At 42.7% G+C, this 21,921-nt stretch overlaps 1 protein-coding gene across 4 annotated transcripts in view; it reads left to right on the forward strand.

Moving 5' to 3' along the window:
- The window catches only part of anks1b (ankyrin repeat and sterile alpha motif domain containing 1B), a gene marked incomplete at its 5' end in the record, with an annotated part of 320,790 nt that overhangs the window by 184,600 nt on the left and 114,269 nt on the right, over positions 1–21,921 (forward strand). For all 4 annotated transcript variants that reach the window (XM_079263373.1, XM_079263375.1, XM_079263374.1 and 1 more), the window contains one exon: positions 13,581–13,717. In XM_079263373.1, the coding sequence (XP_079119499.1) occupies positions 13,581–13,717 (137 nt within the window). The remainder of the gene's footprint in view (positions 1–13,580; positions 13,718–21,921) is intronic.

Consider the following 21,921-nt stretch of genomic DNA (forward strand, 5'->3'; position numbering starts at 1 on the left):
AAATTCCATATTAATACATTTGACTTTTCTGAACAAGCAGACACTAAAAGACAATCCAACACAAAGAACATTAAAGTCACAAAAAAGCGCTGCAACTTAAAATAAAAGGGAACAAACACGGTAAACAAGTCACTTTGTTGCCCCATCATGACGGCGGGGTGGGCTAACCAAGGTGGTGTCCTATTCACTTCATGTTGGACCATTCAGGCAAATTTTCATGTTGCGACATGTCCTCATATGTATAATTCCTCAGTGACAACTTGCTGCAGACATCCACACAGCGTAGCTAGCATAACACTCATTAAAGAGTTAGATACTTTTATCAGAAGGTTTTATCGTTTTAAGCTGACATTTGGTGATTTTTTTTGTCTATGAAATTAAAATATAATGCTCATTAAAGGGGCTCTATTATGTTGTTTTAGTTTTCTGAGCTTTCCATAGTCTTATAGTGTTGAAAACTCATCAGACATATGAGCAGCGCCGGTTTTTTTATCACCTAAACACATGTTTGAGTTTTCCAGCACTCTATATGTTCGGTTTCCATGGCGACAGAAAAGATTGATTTTGGAGGGGGTTTTTCCACTTCAAAGTTTTAGTGACGTCCCGGGGGAGAGACTCAGTGATTGGTCATCTTCTCTAGATTATCCACGTTCATTAGAAGAAAGCCACGCCCACCTTCACTGCTCAGTATAACTACTCCTACCAGTTGACCAATCAGACGCAGCCTGCAGGACAGAGGGCGGAGCTTCCTCTGTTGGCTTGTTTCTAGCAGAGGCTGATCTGAAAGGATCAATACAAAATGAAAGAAGGGGTTTGTGAAAACTGCTTGATTATTTCTTGCCTTTCTGGACTTGCATACTAAAATAGACTAGACTGAAAAGAGTGCATCAAAGAGACACTTTAAGTCCATCGTCATTGCATGAAATGGTAACAAAAGACGCTTTGCTTCTTGTTCCTCAGATCTTCTCCAGAGTATATTTCGCCACCTTTTCGCTGACTTTAAATCAGATTTCCTGGATGGATTTAGTGTGATCTAATCCTTCACCCCGTGGCCTCTCAGTGGATTCTGTTTGCTCATCACTTGTTCAATCCGCCGTTTTTACTCCAACACCCACGATAACAAACACCCACAGTGTTTTCTTCCTTTTCACTCAGCTCCCATAGCCAAGCTACACACCGCAGGTTGTCAGGGCAACTGCATCCCTGGTTGGTGAGTCACCTGGACGTTGCCATGGGAACTGTCTTGCTTGTGACACCTCCCTTCTTACCTCCTGCCAACCCACAACTGGAGCCAGGAGAGTTTGTAAAGGCTGGTGTGTGTCCTGTCCCGTGTTAATTCACTGCGTCTTGCATGTGATTGGCTGCGAGACAGTGGAGAGTTCAGCTGCCAATTATAGAGTCTGAAATGCGTGTATGAAGGAGGAGGCTTGTTGTTTTATGGCAGTTTAAGTGTCTGCTGGTGGAAAATTGCTCCGCTGATGTAAGTGATCTGTGTGGGTGTTGTGTTTTTGTTACCTGGCTGAATGAGAGAGGCAGAGCTTGCTGCATTTCCATCTTACAGGTGAAAATGACTACAAGTGCTTCATGAACCCTTGCAGGCTTGTAGCAGAGACAGCATGTAAGTAAAAGGACAAGTATGGGTGTATTAGAAATTCAGCGCATGAAGTTGGAGACTCAAACATCTACATAAATGAATCTGTGATGCAGCAGGAAGGAAAATCCCAGGTTCCTGCTCTAAGTCCAGGCACATGTCAGGATAATTGGACATGGGTGAGTCAGTCTCCCTCTATCTGCCTCTGAAAGGAAGGATGTGATGATGCAGGAACATTGAGGGGAAGAGGGACTGAGATAAGACGAAAAGGGGAGACTTGGTGCATTACACTCTAAGAAATACCCTTCTTTTAAATGAAAATGAAGTCTTAAAGCTCCGTCTGTCGACAGAAATAACATAAAAGATGTTTAAATGCTTTGTGTTGCAAATCAGCTGATTTTATTAGTGTCTCAAGCTACTGGTGTGGTTGTTATTCATTTTGCCAAACATCTGGCAGTCATTTCTACAAAAAATAATCAGGAAACAAGGTAAACACTCAAAAGATTCAACCAAACCTGAAATTAATCTTTGATTGTGCCGTGCATATTTAAAAATGTCAAGGCCGTTGAAAAGCAAAGGCCTAGTTTGCACCACAAGAGAGCGAAAATGCATAATGAGTGACTTCCACAGCGAGTTCAATATTCTCTACATATCAAACTTTACACTTTTGAAAATGTGTTGTACTGATGCGCAGAATGCTTTAAGCTTGCTCATCTTTTATGTTAGCTTTAATTAGCCACCCATATGCATGCATTTGCACATTTAATGCCCTTTTATGTTCCTTTCTGTATGTAATTTGGGGACGTCGTCTGTTTCAAGCATTGTCATATGTTGGTGTCATAGTTGTGAAATCAGTTCATCCACTAGAGGGCAGTGCTTAGTTCAGAGTTTACTTCCGTGTTTTGACACCGGTTGCTTTTGACACCGCTATAAAGATGCTTACATCTGCCTAAAAAACTCCAGAAGACACAGAAGAATAAAATCACAAAGCTTTTTGCTGTTCTCAAATTCTTCTTTTTCCTATTTGGATGATTTTCATTTGGCAGGTCCTGTATTGTCTTCCTCCTGTTCGTCTTCTTCTGTGGTTTGTTCCTTTTGTTGGTTGTGTTTCACCTAAACAATTCAACACTCCCCCCCGTGATTTTCATTAGTTTTGCTGCATAGTGTGACAGTTGGCTCAACCCCTAGAAACGGGCTACATTATGTACCCGACGCAGGAGATGGACAAAACTGAATCTGTGTATTTGTCAACTCTGTTGAGCATTAACTGATCTTTATTTGTCACAGACGTGTATTTTTTATCATAGTTCTGGTCTCTCATGGCTTTTATTTGACAACAGCTAGACAGAAAAGGGAATCAGAGAGAGCGGGAAATGACTTGTACCTGGCCTGGTTTCAGCGAGGAGCCAGCCTGTACATGGTATAGCTGCTCGACCAGATGAGCTACGTGCTACACCGATCCAATCACAGTTTATAACTGTTAGCCTTTAGCAGTATAAATAGAGATGTCTGATATTAGTGGCTTACTGATATTATTATTAATAAATGCAATATGGGAAATTATCGGTATGGGTTTGTACTTTTTTTTTTTAATGACAACTTTCACATAACATAATATATAACATAATATATATCAAACTCTTCAGCTATGCCTCCTCTAATTCAAGACAACAAACCATAAGAGATGTCATGAATAGTTTTCCAGATATCTTTGTTTTTTGGCACAACTTGCTTAAAAAGTATCAGTATTGGTTGATATCGGTTTTGGAAATGAAGAGTTAGCCAAAGAAACGATTTTGTCCATCTGTTGAAAAAAAAAAAAACAACCAAACAAAAAAAAAAACAAAACAGTACTGAACATCCCTAATTTTAAGCTTCTGTAAAAACCAGTTTAGCTTTGAATCGTTTCCCATTGCTTTCCAACTCAAATACGTCTGCAAAGACTTAAGCAAGCCTGAACTCTTTGGTAGATTTAAGACTTTTGCTTCTTTACGGCAAATCCACATCAGCCTTTTTGGTTGAAATCCGAGTCCGTTTGCCTGGAAAGTCCACTTTGTTTGGGGAAATGTGAATGCGCCAAATGAATTCTGACTCTGACGAAAGAAGCGAACTCGACCTACAAACACAGGTCTCAGTCGGTTTAAGTGGACCAAATACAGGAAGTGGACTACAAAAAAAGTCACTTCCTGCATATGTTGTAGCATTGCATTGTGGGTAGCCATAGCAATGGCATTAAGGGTCCTCTGCCTCGTCTGTTGTTCATACTGTGTTTCTGCAGTATACTTACATAAGAAAAAATAAAAAACCAAACTAGCAATAGTTTTGTCTCCATGTTTAGGAAACAGTTTACTTTCTTCACGCCGGTCTTGTCCTCTCTTTCGCTAAATAAGCAAAAGAGAGGACTTCTATCCCAATTTAGTGGGAATGGGGATATATTATTCCAATGGTTTGACTTGTTTGACCAAAGTGCAGCATGAATGTGACCTCAGTCTGAATGGATATTGTCCCCTACAACTGAGCCGAGTCCCCTATCGGACCAAGTCTAGCAGACTTATCCTGATGGGAATGCACCCTTAGTGTGGCCATTCACTCCGAAAGCACAGGCGCACATTCTATTTAGTTATTTATCCATTATAAATATAGAAACTTTAATAACTGTGTTGGGGTATTTATATGTTCTTTGGATATTTTTTATAGTGTTAGCTCTGCCTGCCATCCACCTGTCCTGCTGCAGTGTCACGGCTCTGCAGGTGGAGACACTAACGCTCGTAGCAGCCTCAAACAATCAAAGCAGCTTGATCAAATTCCATCATTCCGGCTGTCCCAGAACCACCAGAGACATGCCAGCGAAGCTGCCAGTTAATATAATTCCCCGCATTTCGTGTTTCAGCTGGTTGGATGACTTACGACTTTCTCTCCTTGTTTTTTTTTTTATTCGTCCTGTGATTCCCACCTTGATTGACTGTCTTACTTTAGGGCGCTGCAGTCATCATAGGAATTTTACATCTCATTGCACCAAAATGTTCTACGACACGCCAGTTGGCATTTCTGACAGTAAATAAATGGAATTAAGTTCTCTGTAATACAATATGCCAAGTAGAGACGTGCAAACGTAATCCCCCAACACAATGAGTTCTAAGTCAGTCGTTTTCTGCATTAAGTTGGGATTAAACGAGCTGTATGGGATGGATTTGTTGCAAATGAGGGAATCTATTTCTGCTGCACCATTTCCCTGAAGATGTTTTAAATTAGTCAAATTTGTTTGATTCATTCTACATGTGCACAGAGCTTGCTGGTCTCTGCGTAGAGGATGATGAAACATGGGAGGATGGCAGATGAAGAGCAAGGGGGAACAGGTTTACTCTTTAAAATCTGAAAACCCTGTTTGATAGCCTCATCTGAATTTATGAATAAATTCTCAGTCAGTTTATTACTGTCCCTCCGAAGGTTTCACAGTCACTTTTCTGTGATGGAGAAAGCTGTGATTTTGCTGCGTCTCGCCTCATTTATCCCACTTTGGCTTGCACTGGGGAATCTACAGTGGCTAATGATAGCCTGTAGTTGCTCCAGGGCTTTGACATTAAAAAGGTTTAGGCCCATTGACTTGTTGAAAGAGAAGCAGAAAGTGTTATTGCCATTAACAGCTGAAGGAAACGACTCCAGGAGCTGTTGTGCATGCGGTTCTGTCTCAGTTAAGTTTAGCCTATAAATGAGTTCTTTGGGGTTGTTTGAGTTTAGCGGTTTGCATTGATATCAGTTTCTACTGTCCATAAATCCTATAAATAAAACAACAACCAGTAATACCTAGCAAAATTCAAATTTAGGCTATTTTCATTATAATATTCAATCATAAGAATCTAACATAACTTACCTATACTTATTCTATAAGAAAACAGCACAAAAGCTGCTGAAAAGAAAAACATATGTATTCATAAAAAGCATCTTCTGATGGAAACTTCCAGCAGGATGATGTACCGTGTCACCAAGCTCACATCATCTCCATGACGATGAGTTTCCTGTACTCAACGTCGTCCACACGATAGGATGTGGTGGAACGGGAGGTTCTCATGGTGATGAGGTGGAACGGGAGGTTCTCATGGTGATGAGGAGGAACGGGAGATTCTCATGGTGATGAGGTGGAACTGGGAGATTCTCATGGTGATGAGGTGGAACTGGAGATTCTCATGGTGATGAGGTGGAACGGGAGATTCTCATGGTGATGAGGTGGAACGGGAGATTCTCATGGTGATGAGGAGGAACGGGAGATTCTCATGGTGATGAGGTGGAACGGGAGATTCTCATGGTGATGAGGTGGAACAGGAGATTCTCATGGTGATGAGGTGGAACAGGAGATTCTCATGGTGATGAGGTGGAACGGGAGATTCTCATGGTGATGAGGTGGAACGGGAGATTCTCATGGTGATGAGGTGGAACGGGAGATTCTCATGGTGATGAGGTGGAACGGGAGATTCTCATGGTGATGCGGTGGAACGGGAGATTCTCATCATGATGAGGTGGAACTGGAGATTCTCATCATGATGAGGTGGAACAGGAGATTCTCATGGTGATGAGGTGGAACGGGAGATTCTCATGGTGATGAGGTGGAACGGGAGATTCTCATGGTGATGAGGTGGAACGGGAGATTCTCATCATGATGAGGTGGAACGGGAGATTCTCATGGTAATGAGGTGGAACGGGAGATTCTGATGGTGATGAGGTGGAACGGGAGATTCTCATGGTGATGTGGTGGAATGGGAGATTCTCATCATGATGAGGGGAACGGGAGATTCTCATGGTGATGAGGTGGAACGGGAGATTCTTATCATGATGAGGTGGAACGGGAGATTCTCATGGTGATGAGGTGGAACGGGAGATTCTCATGGTGATGAGGTGGAACGGGAGATTCTCATCATGATGAGGTGGAACGGGAGATTCTCATCATGATGAGATGGAACGGGAGATTCTCATCATGATGAGGTGGAACGGGAGATTCTCATGGTGATGAGGTGGAACGGGAGGTTCTCATGGTGATGAGGAGGAACGGGAGATTCTCATGGTGATGAGGTGGAATGGGAAATTCTCATCATGATGAGGTGGAACGGGAGATTCTCATGGTGATGAGGTGGAACGGGAGATTCTCATGGTGATGCGGTGGAACGGGAGATTCTCATGGTGATGAGGTGGAACTGAACATTCTCATCATGATGTGGTGGAACGGGAGATTCTCATGGTGATGAGGTGGAACTGGAGATTCTCATCATGATGAGGTGGAACGGAAGATTCTCATCATGATGAGGTGGAACTGGAGATTCTCATCATGATGAGGTGGAACTGGAGATTCTCATCATGATGAGGTGGAACGGGAGATTCTCATCATGATGAGGTGGAACTGGAGATTCTCATCATGATGAGGTGGAACTGGAGATTCTCATCATGATGAGGTGGAACTGGAGATTCTCATGGTGATGAGGTGGAACGGGAGATTCTCATCGTGATGAGGTGGAACGGGAGATTCTCATCATGATGAGGGGAACGGGAGATTCTCATGGTGATGAGGTGGAACGGGAGATTCTCATCATGATGAGGTGGAACGGGAGATTCTCATCATGATGAGGTGGAACGGGAGATTCTCATCATGATGTGGTGGAACGGGAGATTCTCATGGTGATGAGGTGGAACGGGAGATTCTCATGGTGATGAGGTGGAACGGGAGATTCTCATGGTGATGAGGTGGAACGGGAGATTCTCATCATGATGAGGTGGAACGGGAGATTGTCATCATGATGAGGTGGATCTGGAGATTCTCATCATGATGAGGTGGAACGGGAGATTCTCATGGTGATGAGGTGGAACGGGAGATTCTCATGGTGATGAGGTGGAACGGGAGATTCTCATCATGATGAGGTGGATCTGGAGATTCTCATCATGATGAGGTGGAACGGGAGATTCTCATGGTGATGAGGTGGAACGGGAGATTCTCATCATGATGAGGTGGAACGGGAGATTCTCATCATGATGTGGTGGAACGGGAGATTCTCATGGTGATGAGGTGGAACGGGAGATTCTCATGGTGATGAGGTGGAACGGGAGATTCTCATGGTGATGAGGTGGAACGGGAGATTCTCATCATGATGAGGTGGAACGGGAGATTCTCATGGTGATGAGGTGGAACGGGAGATTCTCATGGTGATGAGGTGGAACGGGAGATTCTCATCATGATGAGGTGGAACGGGAGATTCTCATCATGATGAGGTGGAACGGGAGATTCTCATGGTGATGAGGTGGAACGGGAGATTCTCATGGTGATGAGGTGGAACGGGAGATTCTCATGGTGATGAGGTGGAACGGGAGATTCTCATGGTGATGAGGTGGAACGGGAGATTCTCATCATGATGAGGTGGAACGGGAGATTCTCATGGTGATGAGGTGGAACGGGAGATTCTCATGGTGATGAGGTGGAACGGGAGATTCTCATCATGATGAGGTGGAACGGGAGATTCTCATCATGATGTGGTGGAACGGGAGATTCTCATGGTGATGAGGTGGAACGGGAGATTCTCATGGTGATGAGGTGGAACGGGAGATTCTCATGGTGATGAGGTGGAATGGGAGATTCTCATCATGATGAGGTGGAACGGGAGATTCTCATGGTGATGAGGTGGAACGGGAGATTCTCATCATGATGTGGTGGAACGGGAGATTCTCATCATGATGAGGTGGAACGGGAGATTCTCATCATGATGTGGTGGAACGGGAGATTCTCATCATGATGTGGTGGAACGGGAGATTCTCATGGTGATGAGGTGGAACGGGAGATTCTCATCATGATGAGGTGGAACGGGAGATTCTCATCATGATGAGGTGGAACGGGAGATTCTCATCATGATGTGGTGGAACGGGAGATTCTCATCATGATGAGGTGGAACGGGAGATTCTCTTGGTGATGAGGTGGAACGGGAGATTCTCATGGTGATGAGGTGGAACGGGAGATTCTCATCATGATGAGGTGGAACGGGAGATTCTCATGGTGATGAGGTGGAACGGGAGATTCTCATCATGATGAGGTGGAACGGGAGATTCTCATCATGATGAGGTGGAACGGGAGATTCTCATGGTGATGAGGTGGAACGGGAGATTCTCATCATGATGAGGTGGAACGGGAGATTCTCATCATGATGAGGTGGAACGGGAGATTCTCATGGTGATGAGGTGGAACGGGAGATTCTCATGGTGATGAGGTGGAACGGGAGATTCTCATCATGATGAGGTGGAACGGGAGATTCTCATGGTGATGAGGTGGAACGGGAGATTCTCATGGTGATGTGGTGGAACGGGAGACTCTCATGGTGATGAGGTGGAACGGGAGATTCTCATCATGATGTGGTGGAACGGGAGATTCTCATCATGATGAGGTGGAACGGGAGATTTACATGATGGATTTGCAGGAACTAGGTGATGCTTCATGTCAATATGAAGCAAAATCTGTGGAATGTTTCCAATTCTTCCATGATTCGGTGTCACCAATTATTAAAGCAGTTCTGGAGGAAAAAGGATCCAGTTTGACTGGTTTTTATAAAGGTAGAAATTCCAGCAGTCTGCTGGTTTGGAGCATTTACACGTGTTCACAAAAAGCAGGAAAATTATGAGCGATGATCTGAGACGGGGAACTGTTACTGCGAAGGATTTTTAATCAATTTCTAAACAATCTAAAGTCCATTGTTCAGCAGTGACAAGTTTATTCAGAAGTGGGAAACATTTCCGACAGTTCTGATGCCATCTGTGAGACAACTAAAGCTTGGCTGCAAATGCCTCCAGGAATAAAACAATTACCCAGACTGCAGCCGCAAATCTGAAACCAAATGGCTGAAAAAGAAAGAATGAAGGTGTAGCTATGGCTCCGTTTACATCCTGACCTCAGAATGATTGAATGGTATGACAGGACCTAAAGGCCGCTGTGGCGCAATAAAAACCTGCAAACCCCCGTAGACTGAACCAACATGAAGAGTGATGGGGAATGATAACCTCACACAGGTTTTGCAGCCAAAACTGCTCCTAAAAACCATTAAATCCCAGTTTTTTCACTGACTGCCTCCACGTTTTTGCTTATTTGTTTCTGTATAATACTAAATAAGATTAAACATGCGTCATCCAAGGTTGGATGCACCGTCCTTTGAGGAGGAAGCTCTCTTGCAGTTTTTTTTTTTTGTGTGACTGTATGCATAGTTGTCAGAGTGGAGCAGAAGCAGAACTGACAGCCTGAGGAACACATCTCAGCGGCTTTCTCCTTGCAGATGAGGAGGAAGACAGCTGATTGAACGCTCTCCACCTCTTCTACACACTGCTGCATGTCTGCAGTAATGAGCTCTGCAGCTGCTTGTGGATGCACACAGCAGCAAGGCTCTGTCATGCTTTGTATCAGCACACACACACTGTACTCTTTCAAACTTGGTTTGCAAAAGGAATCTGAACCTCCGAAGATGTTGCAACATTTTGTTTTTATGCTTCTTTTCGAGGTAATTTCTTACTGCTTTACACACACACACACACACACACACACACACACACACACACACACACACACACACACACACACACACACACACACACACACGCACATATCTAGACTGGAGAAATACATCAACCTGCACACAAATGCAGGTTTCTTTTTGGCAAGGTGAAGTGTGTTTCTTAAGAGTGAGCCCTAGGTGGCTTTGAAAGAATCAAACACACACACATCCATCATCAAAGCTTCAACCCTGACAGGCGTTGTGTTCTCAACAGGAGAAAACTTCAATCTCCATCTATATTTATCCCATTGTTGAGTCCTTTCCTTTGTCTCTCTCGCTTTTACGGCCTCTCATTTATGCCCACATTAATCACTGAGTCATCTCCAGGCAGTTTCTTTTTATATATGTAAAATGTATGTGTGTGTCTGCAGCTTTGTACTTGAACCTCCTTCAGGAAAACTGCCGTGTGTGTCTGTACAGGCATGAAGACAGCTTGTCTGCGCATGCTGGAAAGCTTTCCCTGCATCCCTGCAGGACCGATGTGTGTGATTGTGTCTCTCTGTTTGCAGCTGGATGGCTAAAAGAAACGAAAATAGGATGGAAAACGGTGACAAACTCTGAGGAATAAGTGGACGTTTTCAGAATTGCAGCACTTTTGTAAAAGAGCTTCATAATGCAAATGGATAAAGATGCAGAATGTGGGAGAAGAAATGGAGGTTTTTGGTGAAGTGAAGTGTTTTGCACTTGAGTTCAGTGTATTGAATTGTATTTCAAGCTCTCTCAAGTGCAAAACATCCAGGCAAACATCCTCTCCTGCTCGTTTCTTGAGTTTTTATTAAATCTCATATGGAATTCATTGTTGCAAAAACAATGTGCTCGTCGTGCTTTGTCATGGTGTTTTCTTCATTTTATTTAAGATTTAAGAATAGGTCTTGGAAATACTTGGAACCACCCACAGCTATAAGTTAAATAGTACCTGATGGACCATACAAACACAGGATTTTCTATCAGACATATCAGATTTATTTCTTCAGAATCGGCTTGCTTTTGAGAAGGAAAATGGGTCCAAATAAAAAAGATGCAATGCTAATGAATAATAAAATAAACAAGTTAGAAATATGCTAGTATAGGGATAAACATGGCGATGTAAAAGATATCTCCCTCAAACAGTAAGACATGAGTAATAATTTAATATATCGTCACATGGCAGCCACAGGGAACAGCTTTCTTTTTGCACTTTATGCATAAAGGCAGAACAGTTCATTGTCTTTGTCATGTAACTGTGACACAAAGCAGCCATGCAGTATTTCAGATGCAAAGAGCAAATGAATGGATGGACATTTAAATCAGAGCTGAGTTGGACTTTTTTTCTTTTATGTTTTATGTGAAATAACAGATGATATAAACTGTTCCTTCTCTGAAACACTGGAATGATCATTCATACACTTATTAACATGACATTAGCCAGTAAATAATTGACAAATATATTTATATTTTTGTAAAAATATTATAATAATAATAATAATAATGATAATAATGATAATAAATAATCAATCTAAATATTTATTTTTAAAAAAAAAACTTTTATTTTTTTAGTTTTTAATTGCTTTTTCTCGAGAATCCAGAATCCGTGGTTATGCATCACCTGTGCTCCACAGACAGAAGGTGGATGAAGAAAAGTTGGAGAACAGAAGACAAGATATCCTTCGTAAGAAACATTGGTGCAGAAAGATGTTTAGTGAAGCTATAGGAAGGAAGAGGACGGAGGATGCAGAAGCCGAACCTCAGAGGAAGGAAGAGTAATCTTACTTTTCTCTTTCAAACGTATCTGAAAGGAACATTCCTCTAAAGTAATGAACTGAGACTGTGTTCTCTGTGAGAGGTCACCCTGGGTGTGTGTGTGTGTGTGTGTGTGTGTGTGTGTGTGTGTGTTACCAGTCCAGACTGAGTCTGTAATTGGGTGATGGTTTGCTACCTTATAGGATCCATGTGGCGGCTGACAGGAAGCTGCTGGCGTGTGTGTTTGTGTGTCGGGACCCCGGACAGCAGTGCTGGGGCAGGGTGTGTTATTTTGTGTTAATTCTGCTCCTGATTAAGACAGATGCTTCGTCCCTGTGAAATTTAATTCAGGCCGTTTCAGCACTTCCCTCCTCTCTCTTTCCTTTCCCTTTCCCCTCCTCTCTGTTAAATGCTCTTACACCGGGGGAAATTAACTCCACACTCAGCTGACACACATGTTCTGTGTGTGTGTGTGTGTGTGTGTGTGTGTGTGTGTGTGTGTGTGTGTGTTTGAGTGTGTGTGGTTCAACTGAGGAAGACATCAAACCGGACAGGCTGGCTGTACACGACCTCAAGACACTTTCAAACACATAAGAACACATACATGGTTGTGTATGATGCATGCAACATGCAGCAGAAGTTGTGGTTGTTTTTTCCTTTTTGACATAGAAATAATGGAAAGTAAAAGGAAAGAAAAGATCATTTTAATCACAATAGTTATGACATTTTTGAAACATCTGCATGGGACAAGTAAGGAAATCTGTAACCGTTATATGGCCGAAGGCGACACCTCAGAGTCATTTACAACTTTAATGCTAAACTGCAAACTTGAAAATTCACCTTTTGATGAGAAAGTCAATAGTCTCACCATGTTTGTGAGGACTTTTTCAGTGCTTTCCTTCTATTTTTCTCAAAAAATATAAAACAAAGACCTTTCCATTAAAAAAAATGAGATGTCTAGATGATTTGTTTCCTTCTGTGTGAAAAGTAAAAATGATTAACAGACCACTTGTTTCCCAGTTTTCCAGTTGTATGAAAACAGGAAAGAAAATGTTAACAAGCGTCGAGATTTGATGCTCGACCTGGAAGTTATCTCTGCTGTGTGTCTAAAGCTGTGCTGAACTCCTATGATCCTTTTGACAAATGCATCCTGAATGCAACATTCCCTGAGCCTCATATGTGCACGTTGCTCATCGTGTCTGGAGATAATAAACAGCTGGATGGAAAGTTTGTAACTGAGCAAATTTGTGGTTGTGAGATTTGTCAAAGATGGAATAAAAAAAAACATCAAGTTTATGTCAGATATTTATGAAAGTTTAGGAGGCGAAATTGGAAATAAGGTGTTTTGGGGTTTTTTTTTTGCTCTTTTTAAAAAAAATAAAAAATCTGGATAAAGGTAAATTTGTTGACATAAATGGATAAAAAGTCAGTTAGCCAGACATGAAATCATGTTATACATGTGAGTTTTATTTTATCTGGTGCAGAAGTGCAGATACCTGCAGATCAGACATCTTAAGTCCTGCTGGATGCTCTGATCCCGTCAACTGGTCTCTATGTACATCAGACTCTATAAGCTATGAAATCTTCATGTTATCTTATTAATAAGACGTTTCCAGACTAAGTCAGGCTCAGACTTGCCTCCTATGTTTTCCAGTACAAGAAAAGCAAAATAGCTGCTTCTCACACTTTCTTTTTCCTCCAAGGTCACTTGTCCCATGTACCGCTGAGTGAGGGGGAGCACAGTAACCATGACAACTGCTCAACAGGCCCCACTCCAGACTGCTCGCCCCCCTCCCCCGACACGGCCCTGAAGAACATCGAGAGAGTCATCCGCCCACAGGTGAATGTCCACGCACAATAATGAATGTGTCGTAGGGGCACCTGATGCATTATTGAACATCACAGCATCCACCCACCAGCAGCTTAAACACCTGTATACACACACACACACACACACACACATCGTAAACATGCCTGTCTGTTTCTCTCCTCCTGGTTGTTTTTGCTTCTTCTAACTGTGCTGCTTGCTCACAATCTGCATGCTTTGTCCGTACATGAGAACCCATCTTCTGGTGAAAGGTCTTTTTCTGAGCTCGTGTAAGTCCAAGTGCACGTCAACACTGTCGCAGCAGCCTGGACTTAGAAGGAATATGACTTTAATAGGTTTATTTCTATTTCTCTGTGCACGCTCTGAGAATATTTAAAGGATCCTCAACAACTGATTCGTCCCTCTGGAGAGGTGCAACTCCTGCATGATTGTATGACGTTGTGTGTTTTAGAACAGTGGTGCTTGTGTGTGGAGGGTCCGGCTGACCCTGTTAGATAAAGTAGATAAGTGCATGAAATAAAAGTTACAGTCTGAGGAATAAGGAATGAATATTTTATTTAAGAGTCATCTGCGTGTGTGCTCAGTCCTTACAGGCTTACATGACACGATTAACATTCAAAACAAGTAGATGAGCAACTTGCAAAGTATAAACTCATCCCAATAAGACGACAAAATGAGATATGTGTTTGGATAAAAAGGTTAAAGAGTCTTTAGTCTTGAATTAAAGATGCATTACGTAACTTTCTGACCTTAAAGCGCCAACTTCCGGACTCGGACAGTGACATCTGTCATGCGTACCCAGCGGCGTCCTGACACTGAAAAACCGCGCGATACAACTTTTACATCTGGGACGCTGCGTGACGTTGCTGCAAACACCTGCAAAGACCAAGAAGTTTGTTCCAACCATTCCAACCAACACCTCCAACCATTCAGCGCTTTATAAACGAACAGCAGGATTTCGAAGGAAACCAGTATAAAGATCTGAGGACTGGAGTTATATGATCCACTTTCCTAGTCTGAGTGAGGTCTGAAGCAGGACTCCAGATGTAGGGATGAGTGAAACCAACATTTTTTCATTGATACTGATCACTTTTGCTCCTCAAAGGATGGGATATACTCTAGGTACCAATGTATGTATCATGGCTGACATGTGGTCCTGATTCAGTTAGACCTCTCTTGTTAACGCCAGGCATGAGCCCCAACATTGATTTAACTGCAAGAGTCAGTAATGTAAACAAGAGCATGAAGATGCCATCAGAGGATAGTTCTGGAGTTTTGTTCACAACTACCAGCATCTTTATTCTTCGTGTTGTACCTTGGCAAACACTCATACCTTAAACTGTTGTTTATGGAAACACCCTGGAAATGCAGTGTGACCAGAAAGTTGACCTTTTCACTATAGCAGAGTCTAAGTGCTGTGCACTGACCCTAATGGTGACCTCCGGGATCAAACGTTTTGGCCACATCATGCTTCCGTTGTTTGTAGCAGATTTATACACAGACGACCACGTCCAGTCCTGAAGGTCTGACGTGTAACAAAATCAGGTCAATGACAGAATATTTCAGTATATCATTAAAACCCTTTCTGTTGGAATTTAATCACTTTACTAACACACTTTTATTCTCTTATTGTGAGACATTAATATTTACCTACTGTAGGTCCACATACATGGAAGCTGCCATATTTGTGTTACTATTTTTGCTACAGTGTCGCTAAGTGGACAAACTACTCTGTGTGAACAAACAACCTGAGCTTTAAAAATGCAGTACCAGATTTTTCTTTTATAGGGACTGGATCACTGTTTCAAATAACCAATGCCTTAAAACAAGAATCACCAAATACGGTCCTTGAAGCCAGGTGTCCTGCAGGTACTGGATGTTTCCCTGTGAAGCCAGGTGTCCTGCAGGTACTAGATGTTTCTCTTTTCAGCCAGGTGTCCTGCAGGTACTAGATGTTTCTCTTTTCAGCCAGGTGTCCTGCAGGTACTAGAAGTTTCCCTTTGAAGGCTGGTGTCCTGCAGGTACTGGATGTTTCCCTTTGAAGGCTGGTGTCCTGCAGGTACTAGATGTTTCCCTTTTCAGCCAGGTGTCCTGCAGGTACTAGATGTTTCTCTTTTAAGGCTGGTGTCCTGCAGGTACTAGATGTTTCTCTTTTCAGCCAGGTGTCCTGCAGGTACTAGATGTTTCTCTTTTAAGGCTGGTGTCCTGCAGGTACTAGATGTTTCTCTTTTCAGCCAGGTGTCCTGCAGGTACTAGATGTTTCTCTTTTAAGGCTGGTGTCCTGCAGGTACTGGATGTTTCCCTGTGAAGCCAGGTGTCCTGCAGGTACTGGATGTTTCCCTGTGAAGCCAGGTATCCTGCAGGTACTAGATGTTTCTCTTTTCAGCCAGGTGTCCTGCAGGTACTAGATGTTTCTCTTTTCAGCCAGGTGTCCTGCAGGTACTAGAAGTTTCCCTTTGAAGGCAGGTGTCCTGCAGGTACTAGATGTTTCCCTTTGAAGGCTGGTGTCCTGCAGGTACTAGATGTTTCCCTTTTCAGCCAGGTGTCCTGCAGGTACTAGATGTTTCTCTTTTAAGGCTGGTGTCCTGCAGGTACTAGATGTTTCTCTTTTCAGCCAGGTGTCCTGCAGGTACTAGATGTTTCTCTTTTAAGGCTGGTGTCCTGCAGGTACTAGATGTTTCCCTTTGAAGGCCGGTGTCCTGCAGGTACTAGATGTTTCCCTGTGAAGGCAGGTGTCCTGCAGGTACTGGATGTTTCCCTGTGAAGGCTGGTGTCCTGCAGGTACTAGATGTTTCCCTGTGAAGGCCGGTGTCCTGCAGGTACTGGATGTTTCCCTTTGAAGGTCGGTGTCCTGCAGGTACTGGATGTTTCCCTTTGAAGGCCGGTGTCCTGCAGGTACTGGATGTTTCCCTGTGAAGGCTGGTGTCCTGCAGGTACTGGATGTTTCCCTGTGAAGCCAGGTGTCCTGCAGGTACTAGATGTTTCCTTGTGAAGGCAGGTGTCCTGCAGGTACTAGATGTTTCTCTTTTAAGGCTGGTGTCCTGCAGGTACTAGATGTTTCTCTTTTCAGCCAGGTGTCCTGCAGGTACTAGATGTTTCTCTTTTAAGGCTGGTGTCCTGCAGGTACTGGATGTTTCCCTGTGAAGGCTGGTGTCCTGCAGGTACTAGATGTTTCCTTGTGAAGGCAGGTGTCCTGCAGGTACTGTATGTTTCCCTTTGAAGGCTGGTGTCCTGCAGGTACTAGATGTTTCCCTTTGAAGGCTGGTGTCCTGCAGGTACTAGATGTTTCCCTTTGAAGGCTGGTGTCCTGCAGGTACTGGATGTTTCCCTTTGAAGGCTGGTGTCCTGCAGGTACTAGATGTTTCCCTTTGAAGGCCGGTGTCCTGCAGGTACTGGATGTTTCCTTGTGAAGGCTGGTGTCCTGCAGGTACTAGATGTTTCCCTTTGAAGGCTGGTGTCCTGCAGGTACTAGATGTTTCCCTTTGAAGGCCGGTGTCCTGCAGGTACTGGATGTTTCCTTGTGAAGGCCGGTGTCCTGCAGGTACTGGATGTTTCCTTGTGAAGGCTGGTGTCCTGCAGGTACTAGATGTTTCCCTTTGAAGGCCGGTGTCCTGCAGGTACTGGATGTTTCCTTGTGAAGGCTGGTGTCCTGCAGGTACTAGATGTTTCCCTTTGAAGGCTGGTGTCCTGCAGGTACTAGATGTTTCCCTTTGAAGGCTGGTGTCCTGCAGGTACTGGATGTTTCCTTGTGAAGGCCGGTGTCCTGCAGGTACTGGATGTTTCCTTGTGAAGGCTGGTGTCCTGCAGGTACTAGATGTTTCCCTTTGAAGGCCGGTGTCCTGCAGGTACTGGATGTTTCCTTGTGAAGGCTGGTGTCCTGCAGGTACTAGATGTTTCCCTGTGAAGCCAGGTGTCCTGCAGGTACTAGATGTTTCCCTTTGAAGGCTGGTGTCCTGCAGGTACTGGATGTTTTCTTGTGAAGCAGGTCTCCTGAGGTACTGGAAGGTTTCCCTGTTAAGGCTGGTGTCCTGCAGGTACTGGAAGGTTTCCCTGTTAAGGCTGGTGTCCTGCAGGTACTGGAAGGTTTCCCTGTTAAGGCAGGTGTCCTGCAGGTACTGAACGTTTCTCTGCAGGAACACACTACTGTATTCAAATGAATGGATCATTAACTAACTTGCGTGAAACCTGACACAAGCTGTGGAGATAAATTGTATCAAATCAGTTGTTTTGCAGGCGGTAAACATCCAGTACCTGCAGGACACCGGCCCTTGACAACCGCATTTGGAGATCCCTGCCTTAAAAGGACCATAGAAGAAGACAGTACACATGTACCTGTAGTGCAGCCATTGTTGTGTCTGAGGCCACTGATCCACTCTCAGATGAAAACATGTTTATTTCTGGAAGAATTTTGATCACTAATGACCACCATACATTCATATGTGTGCTTGGTATTTGACTCGTTTCTGTGCCCATCTTTACCCCCTAACCCATCTTTACCACAAGATGTCAGTAATTCTAACAAGCTGCACCTCAAAGGAAAAGCGGACGATTGAAACGGTGCACATCTTTATTTTAAGGGCAATATGAAAAATATATCACAACTTGATCCTATAAAGTGAAAATATTATATATTTATGAGTAAATTAAATTGAAACAAAATGAAAGTAGATCTTTAAAAAAAAGGATAAAATATTGTAAAATTACATTTCAAAATGAAATAATATCAAGTATTTAATAAGATAATAAAACACAGTATCATTATTATAATCAACACAACCATCGTCACCATGACATCTGATTGGCTGCAACAGTCATGTGACACAGAGGACATGGAAGGAATACACCAGGGAGTAGACACAAATGATATATTTAATATTAGCACATTGTATTGAAATATTTGACCCTTTCATGCATAAATTCATAAAAAATACGACACATTTTTTTCTTCATTTTTCTTTCTTCTACAGACATATGCGATGATACTTTTTATTGTTTATTTGTGATATTTAGAATTTATCATGAATTATTTGAATGCTTTCAATAAAATATTTACGAAATAGTATATAATCTTAATTATATGATGTAAATCTTGTATAAAATATAGCTGTATCATTTTCTTTTGCTGTTTATCACAAAGGCAAACTTGCTTAATTACATTATGTTCAATTATATCATATATTTATTTATTCTCCATTGAGTGGAAACATATTGGAAGACTCACTAACATCCACTGAAGTGGTTTATATATAAAAACGCCATCCTCATTCATGGATATGCAGGAAAAAAGCTTGTAAATAGGTGTCCATTAAATGGCCACTATGCATCAAAAGGTTTAATAAATATTTTTATTGTATTTTTACTGGTATTAAATCTAATACTGTATTTTGATTGGCAGATACTGGAGGGTGTTGCTGTCCTGCAACACATCCAAACCCCATCCCTTCCTACATAAACAGGTCCATTCCAGTCTTTAAAAATGCTAGTTGCTTATTTAATCATTAAAATGTTCAGACACTGAAAACAGGGAAGACATGAAGCCTGATAGGGTCCAGAGGGAGGAACCGAGCCTGGCTGCCTGAAGCTGAGGCATCTCATCATCTTCGCCTGATGATACAGAAAATGACTCACACATATGTGTGGAATCTAATAAAAATTTAGCATTTTGATGATTATGATGGAGCCTCCTGGGCAGCCAGTGTAATGTTAGGAATGTGCAGTTTATTAAATATGTATCAGTATTGGCATCTCAGACATGAGCAACAGTCCCTGCAGTCGCAACTCGCTGAAAACTCCACCTTCTGTCGCCTCTGTAACAGACCTGCTTGTCCTGAAAACAACACGTTAATTTGATGCCACGAATAAACCTGGAATCATTTCAGCCGTTCAGATGCAACAAGTCGGCTTCATTAGTGACTTGAGATGAATTTGCTCCTCTCACTTCTGTCTCTGCTGACAGACAAACAAGCACAGCACGGATGCTTTGCACCTTGATAATTAAAGACAGTTTCCTCAATGAGAGGATGTTGTGACATGACTCACACACACACACACACACACACACTCAGAAGAAACTATCCATCTCTGCTGCATAATCAGTGTCTGCAATTAAAAGTAAGCTTTCCTCTGATTTAAAGTTTCCTCCTCGTCCAGAATGAAGACTTTATTTTTTTTATTGACTCAGAGTTTTGGAGGGTTGAAGACGACATTAAACATCCTCCCAGCTTGACCGACCCTTGAACTCCTTGAAAGTCCTTGACTAGCCCTGATGTCGTCACTTCCTCCTTTGTTTTTCTACCTCTCACTTTGTTCTCTTGGACCTCTTTGGCGTGTTAACTCATGTGCGTAGAGGGATCGCACGCGGCGCCCAGCGGGCCCCCGCTCAGCTTGAAGCGCACATTAATCAAGAAGCACCAGAGTTCAGTTTTATAGTGCATAATTAATACAGGAGAATTCATTTCGTTTCATTTTAGTGCTCCTGCTGGCTAATTCAGCAGTTCGCTGTGTGCACCCAGCGCTTGCATACGGAGAGGGTTGCATGTTGTAGGGTCTGTTTGATGGCCCTCATCATTATCTTTCCTCTAATCATATTAGATATCGTTGCAGTTTTAGTTAAAGGATCATTCTTTCGTCGTTGTATGTAAACACAGTAAGTAAACAGTTCATTATTTCTCAGTTCATTATCAGATGGAAAAATCTGCAAATCTTCATCAGATGGAGCAGAAGATGAACTTTGAAAGGTGTCTTTGGAATAAAAAAAAAGAATAAATTCCTGCTGTTCTGTTCAATTTCTTTCAGGTATTTCAGTGAGTAAGTGTTTTCTGAGAAACTCTGCTCTTCAAATCCTTCTTCAACAGAGATTACTCGACTCAGAGACGCCTAATCCAGCGGGCTCACTGACCGCAGGACAGCCACAGACTTAAAAACAGACTTGATCCCACTCCCTCTGCCAAAGGAAGCCCATGCGCTTCATCTTTCGGTCATTTTCATGTCCACATCCTGTGCTTCTTTTCCAAACTGTCATCTGAACATGCTGGATCTCCTCTTGATGGTGTTCATGGCCAGATGGGATGTGAACTGCAGAAGAGATGAAAGACAGGAAGGACGGCTGCGCTGCATCATGGGGTTATCAGTTTCATGCCCACTGGCTCAGTGTCCTACTTTTCTGCTTGTGTGTCGTTTGAATAATCTCCCCCCCTCCTATGAGGCGGTTGTAGAGAACACATGATAGATCTTGTGTTTGAGCCCACAGAGAGTCACATGGTCGCTTCGGACAAGTCATGCTTCATGATGTCCAGAGATGCTGCTGGATGAGCGTAGCTCCAGTTAATTTTTTTTTTTTTTTTTTTTTTTACCAACTTTTAAAAAAAAATTTCTTCACAAGAGGGACAAAAATAAACCCACACATGCACAAACCCTGCTTAAAAACAAGAGAAATCTCCAAACATCAAACAAAACCAACCCACCTGATGTATTTCTGTTCACAGTTGGCGATCAGATTCATAAGTTTTACTTTATTTTTAAAAAGACATTCGTTACTTCGGTCACTGCAGAGGACCGTCACCTCCACATCCCCCAGTATGTCCATCATGTATGTCGTCAAGGAGACCCAGATCTGAAGGAATTATGCTGCTGATGTTTTAGTGGAGAGATGGCATTGGTTGGTTATCTAAAAAAAAATAAATCCTTTTTTTCCATTAATAACATTTAATCTACAAATATTGATTGATTCTTTGTAATCTTTGCATTCTGGGATGTAAGACTAATATAAACATCTGTGGGAATTTAAACCTCTAAAATGACTTGAGGCATCGTCTCAGCTCCTGCTAGAGTTTTAGTAAAATATCAAATATGATGGAAAAATAGGACACAGTTGCAGTCGAGTAGTTATAGTAATAATAATAGTAGTAGTACAGACTTGTACTTCTATAGTGCTTTTCTAGTCATACAGACCACTCAAAGCGCTTTACACTACTTGTCACATTCACCCATTCACACGCACACTCATACCCTGATAGCCACGTCGGAGGGCAGCTTGGGGTTCAGTGTCTTGCCCCAGGACACTTCGGCATTTTGGTCAGGGGAAGCCTGGAATCGACCTCCCAACTTTCCAGTTGAAGGACGACTGCTGTTCCTCCTGAGCTACAGACGCCCCATTCATCCATAGTGGCTTTTTCACGGATTTTATTTAACTTTAACCTTGTAAAGTTCATTCATTC

Source organism: Telmatherina bonti (assembly GCF_933228915.1).
Source record: "Telmatherina bonti genome assembly, chromosome: 23".
Lineage (NCBI taxonomy): Eukaryota > Metazoa > Chordata > Actinopteri > Atheriniformes > Telmatherinidae > Telmatherina > Telmatherina bonti.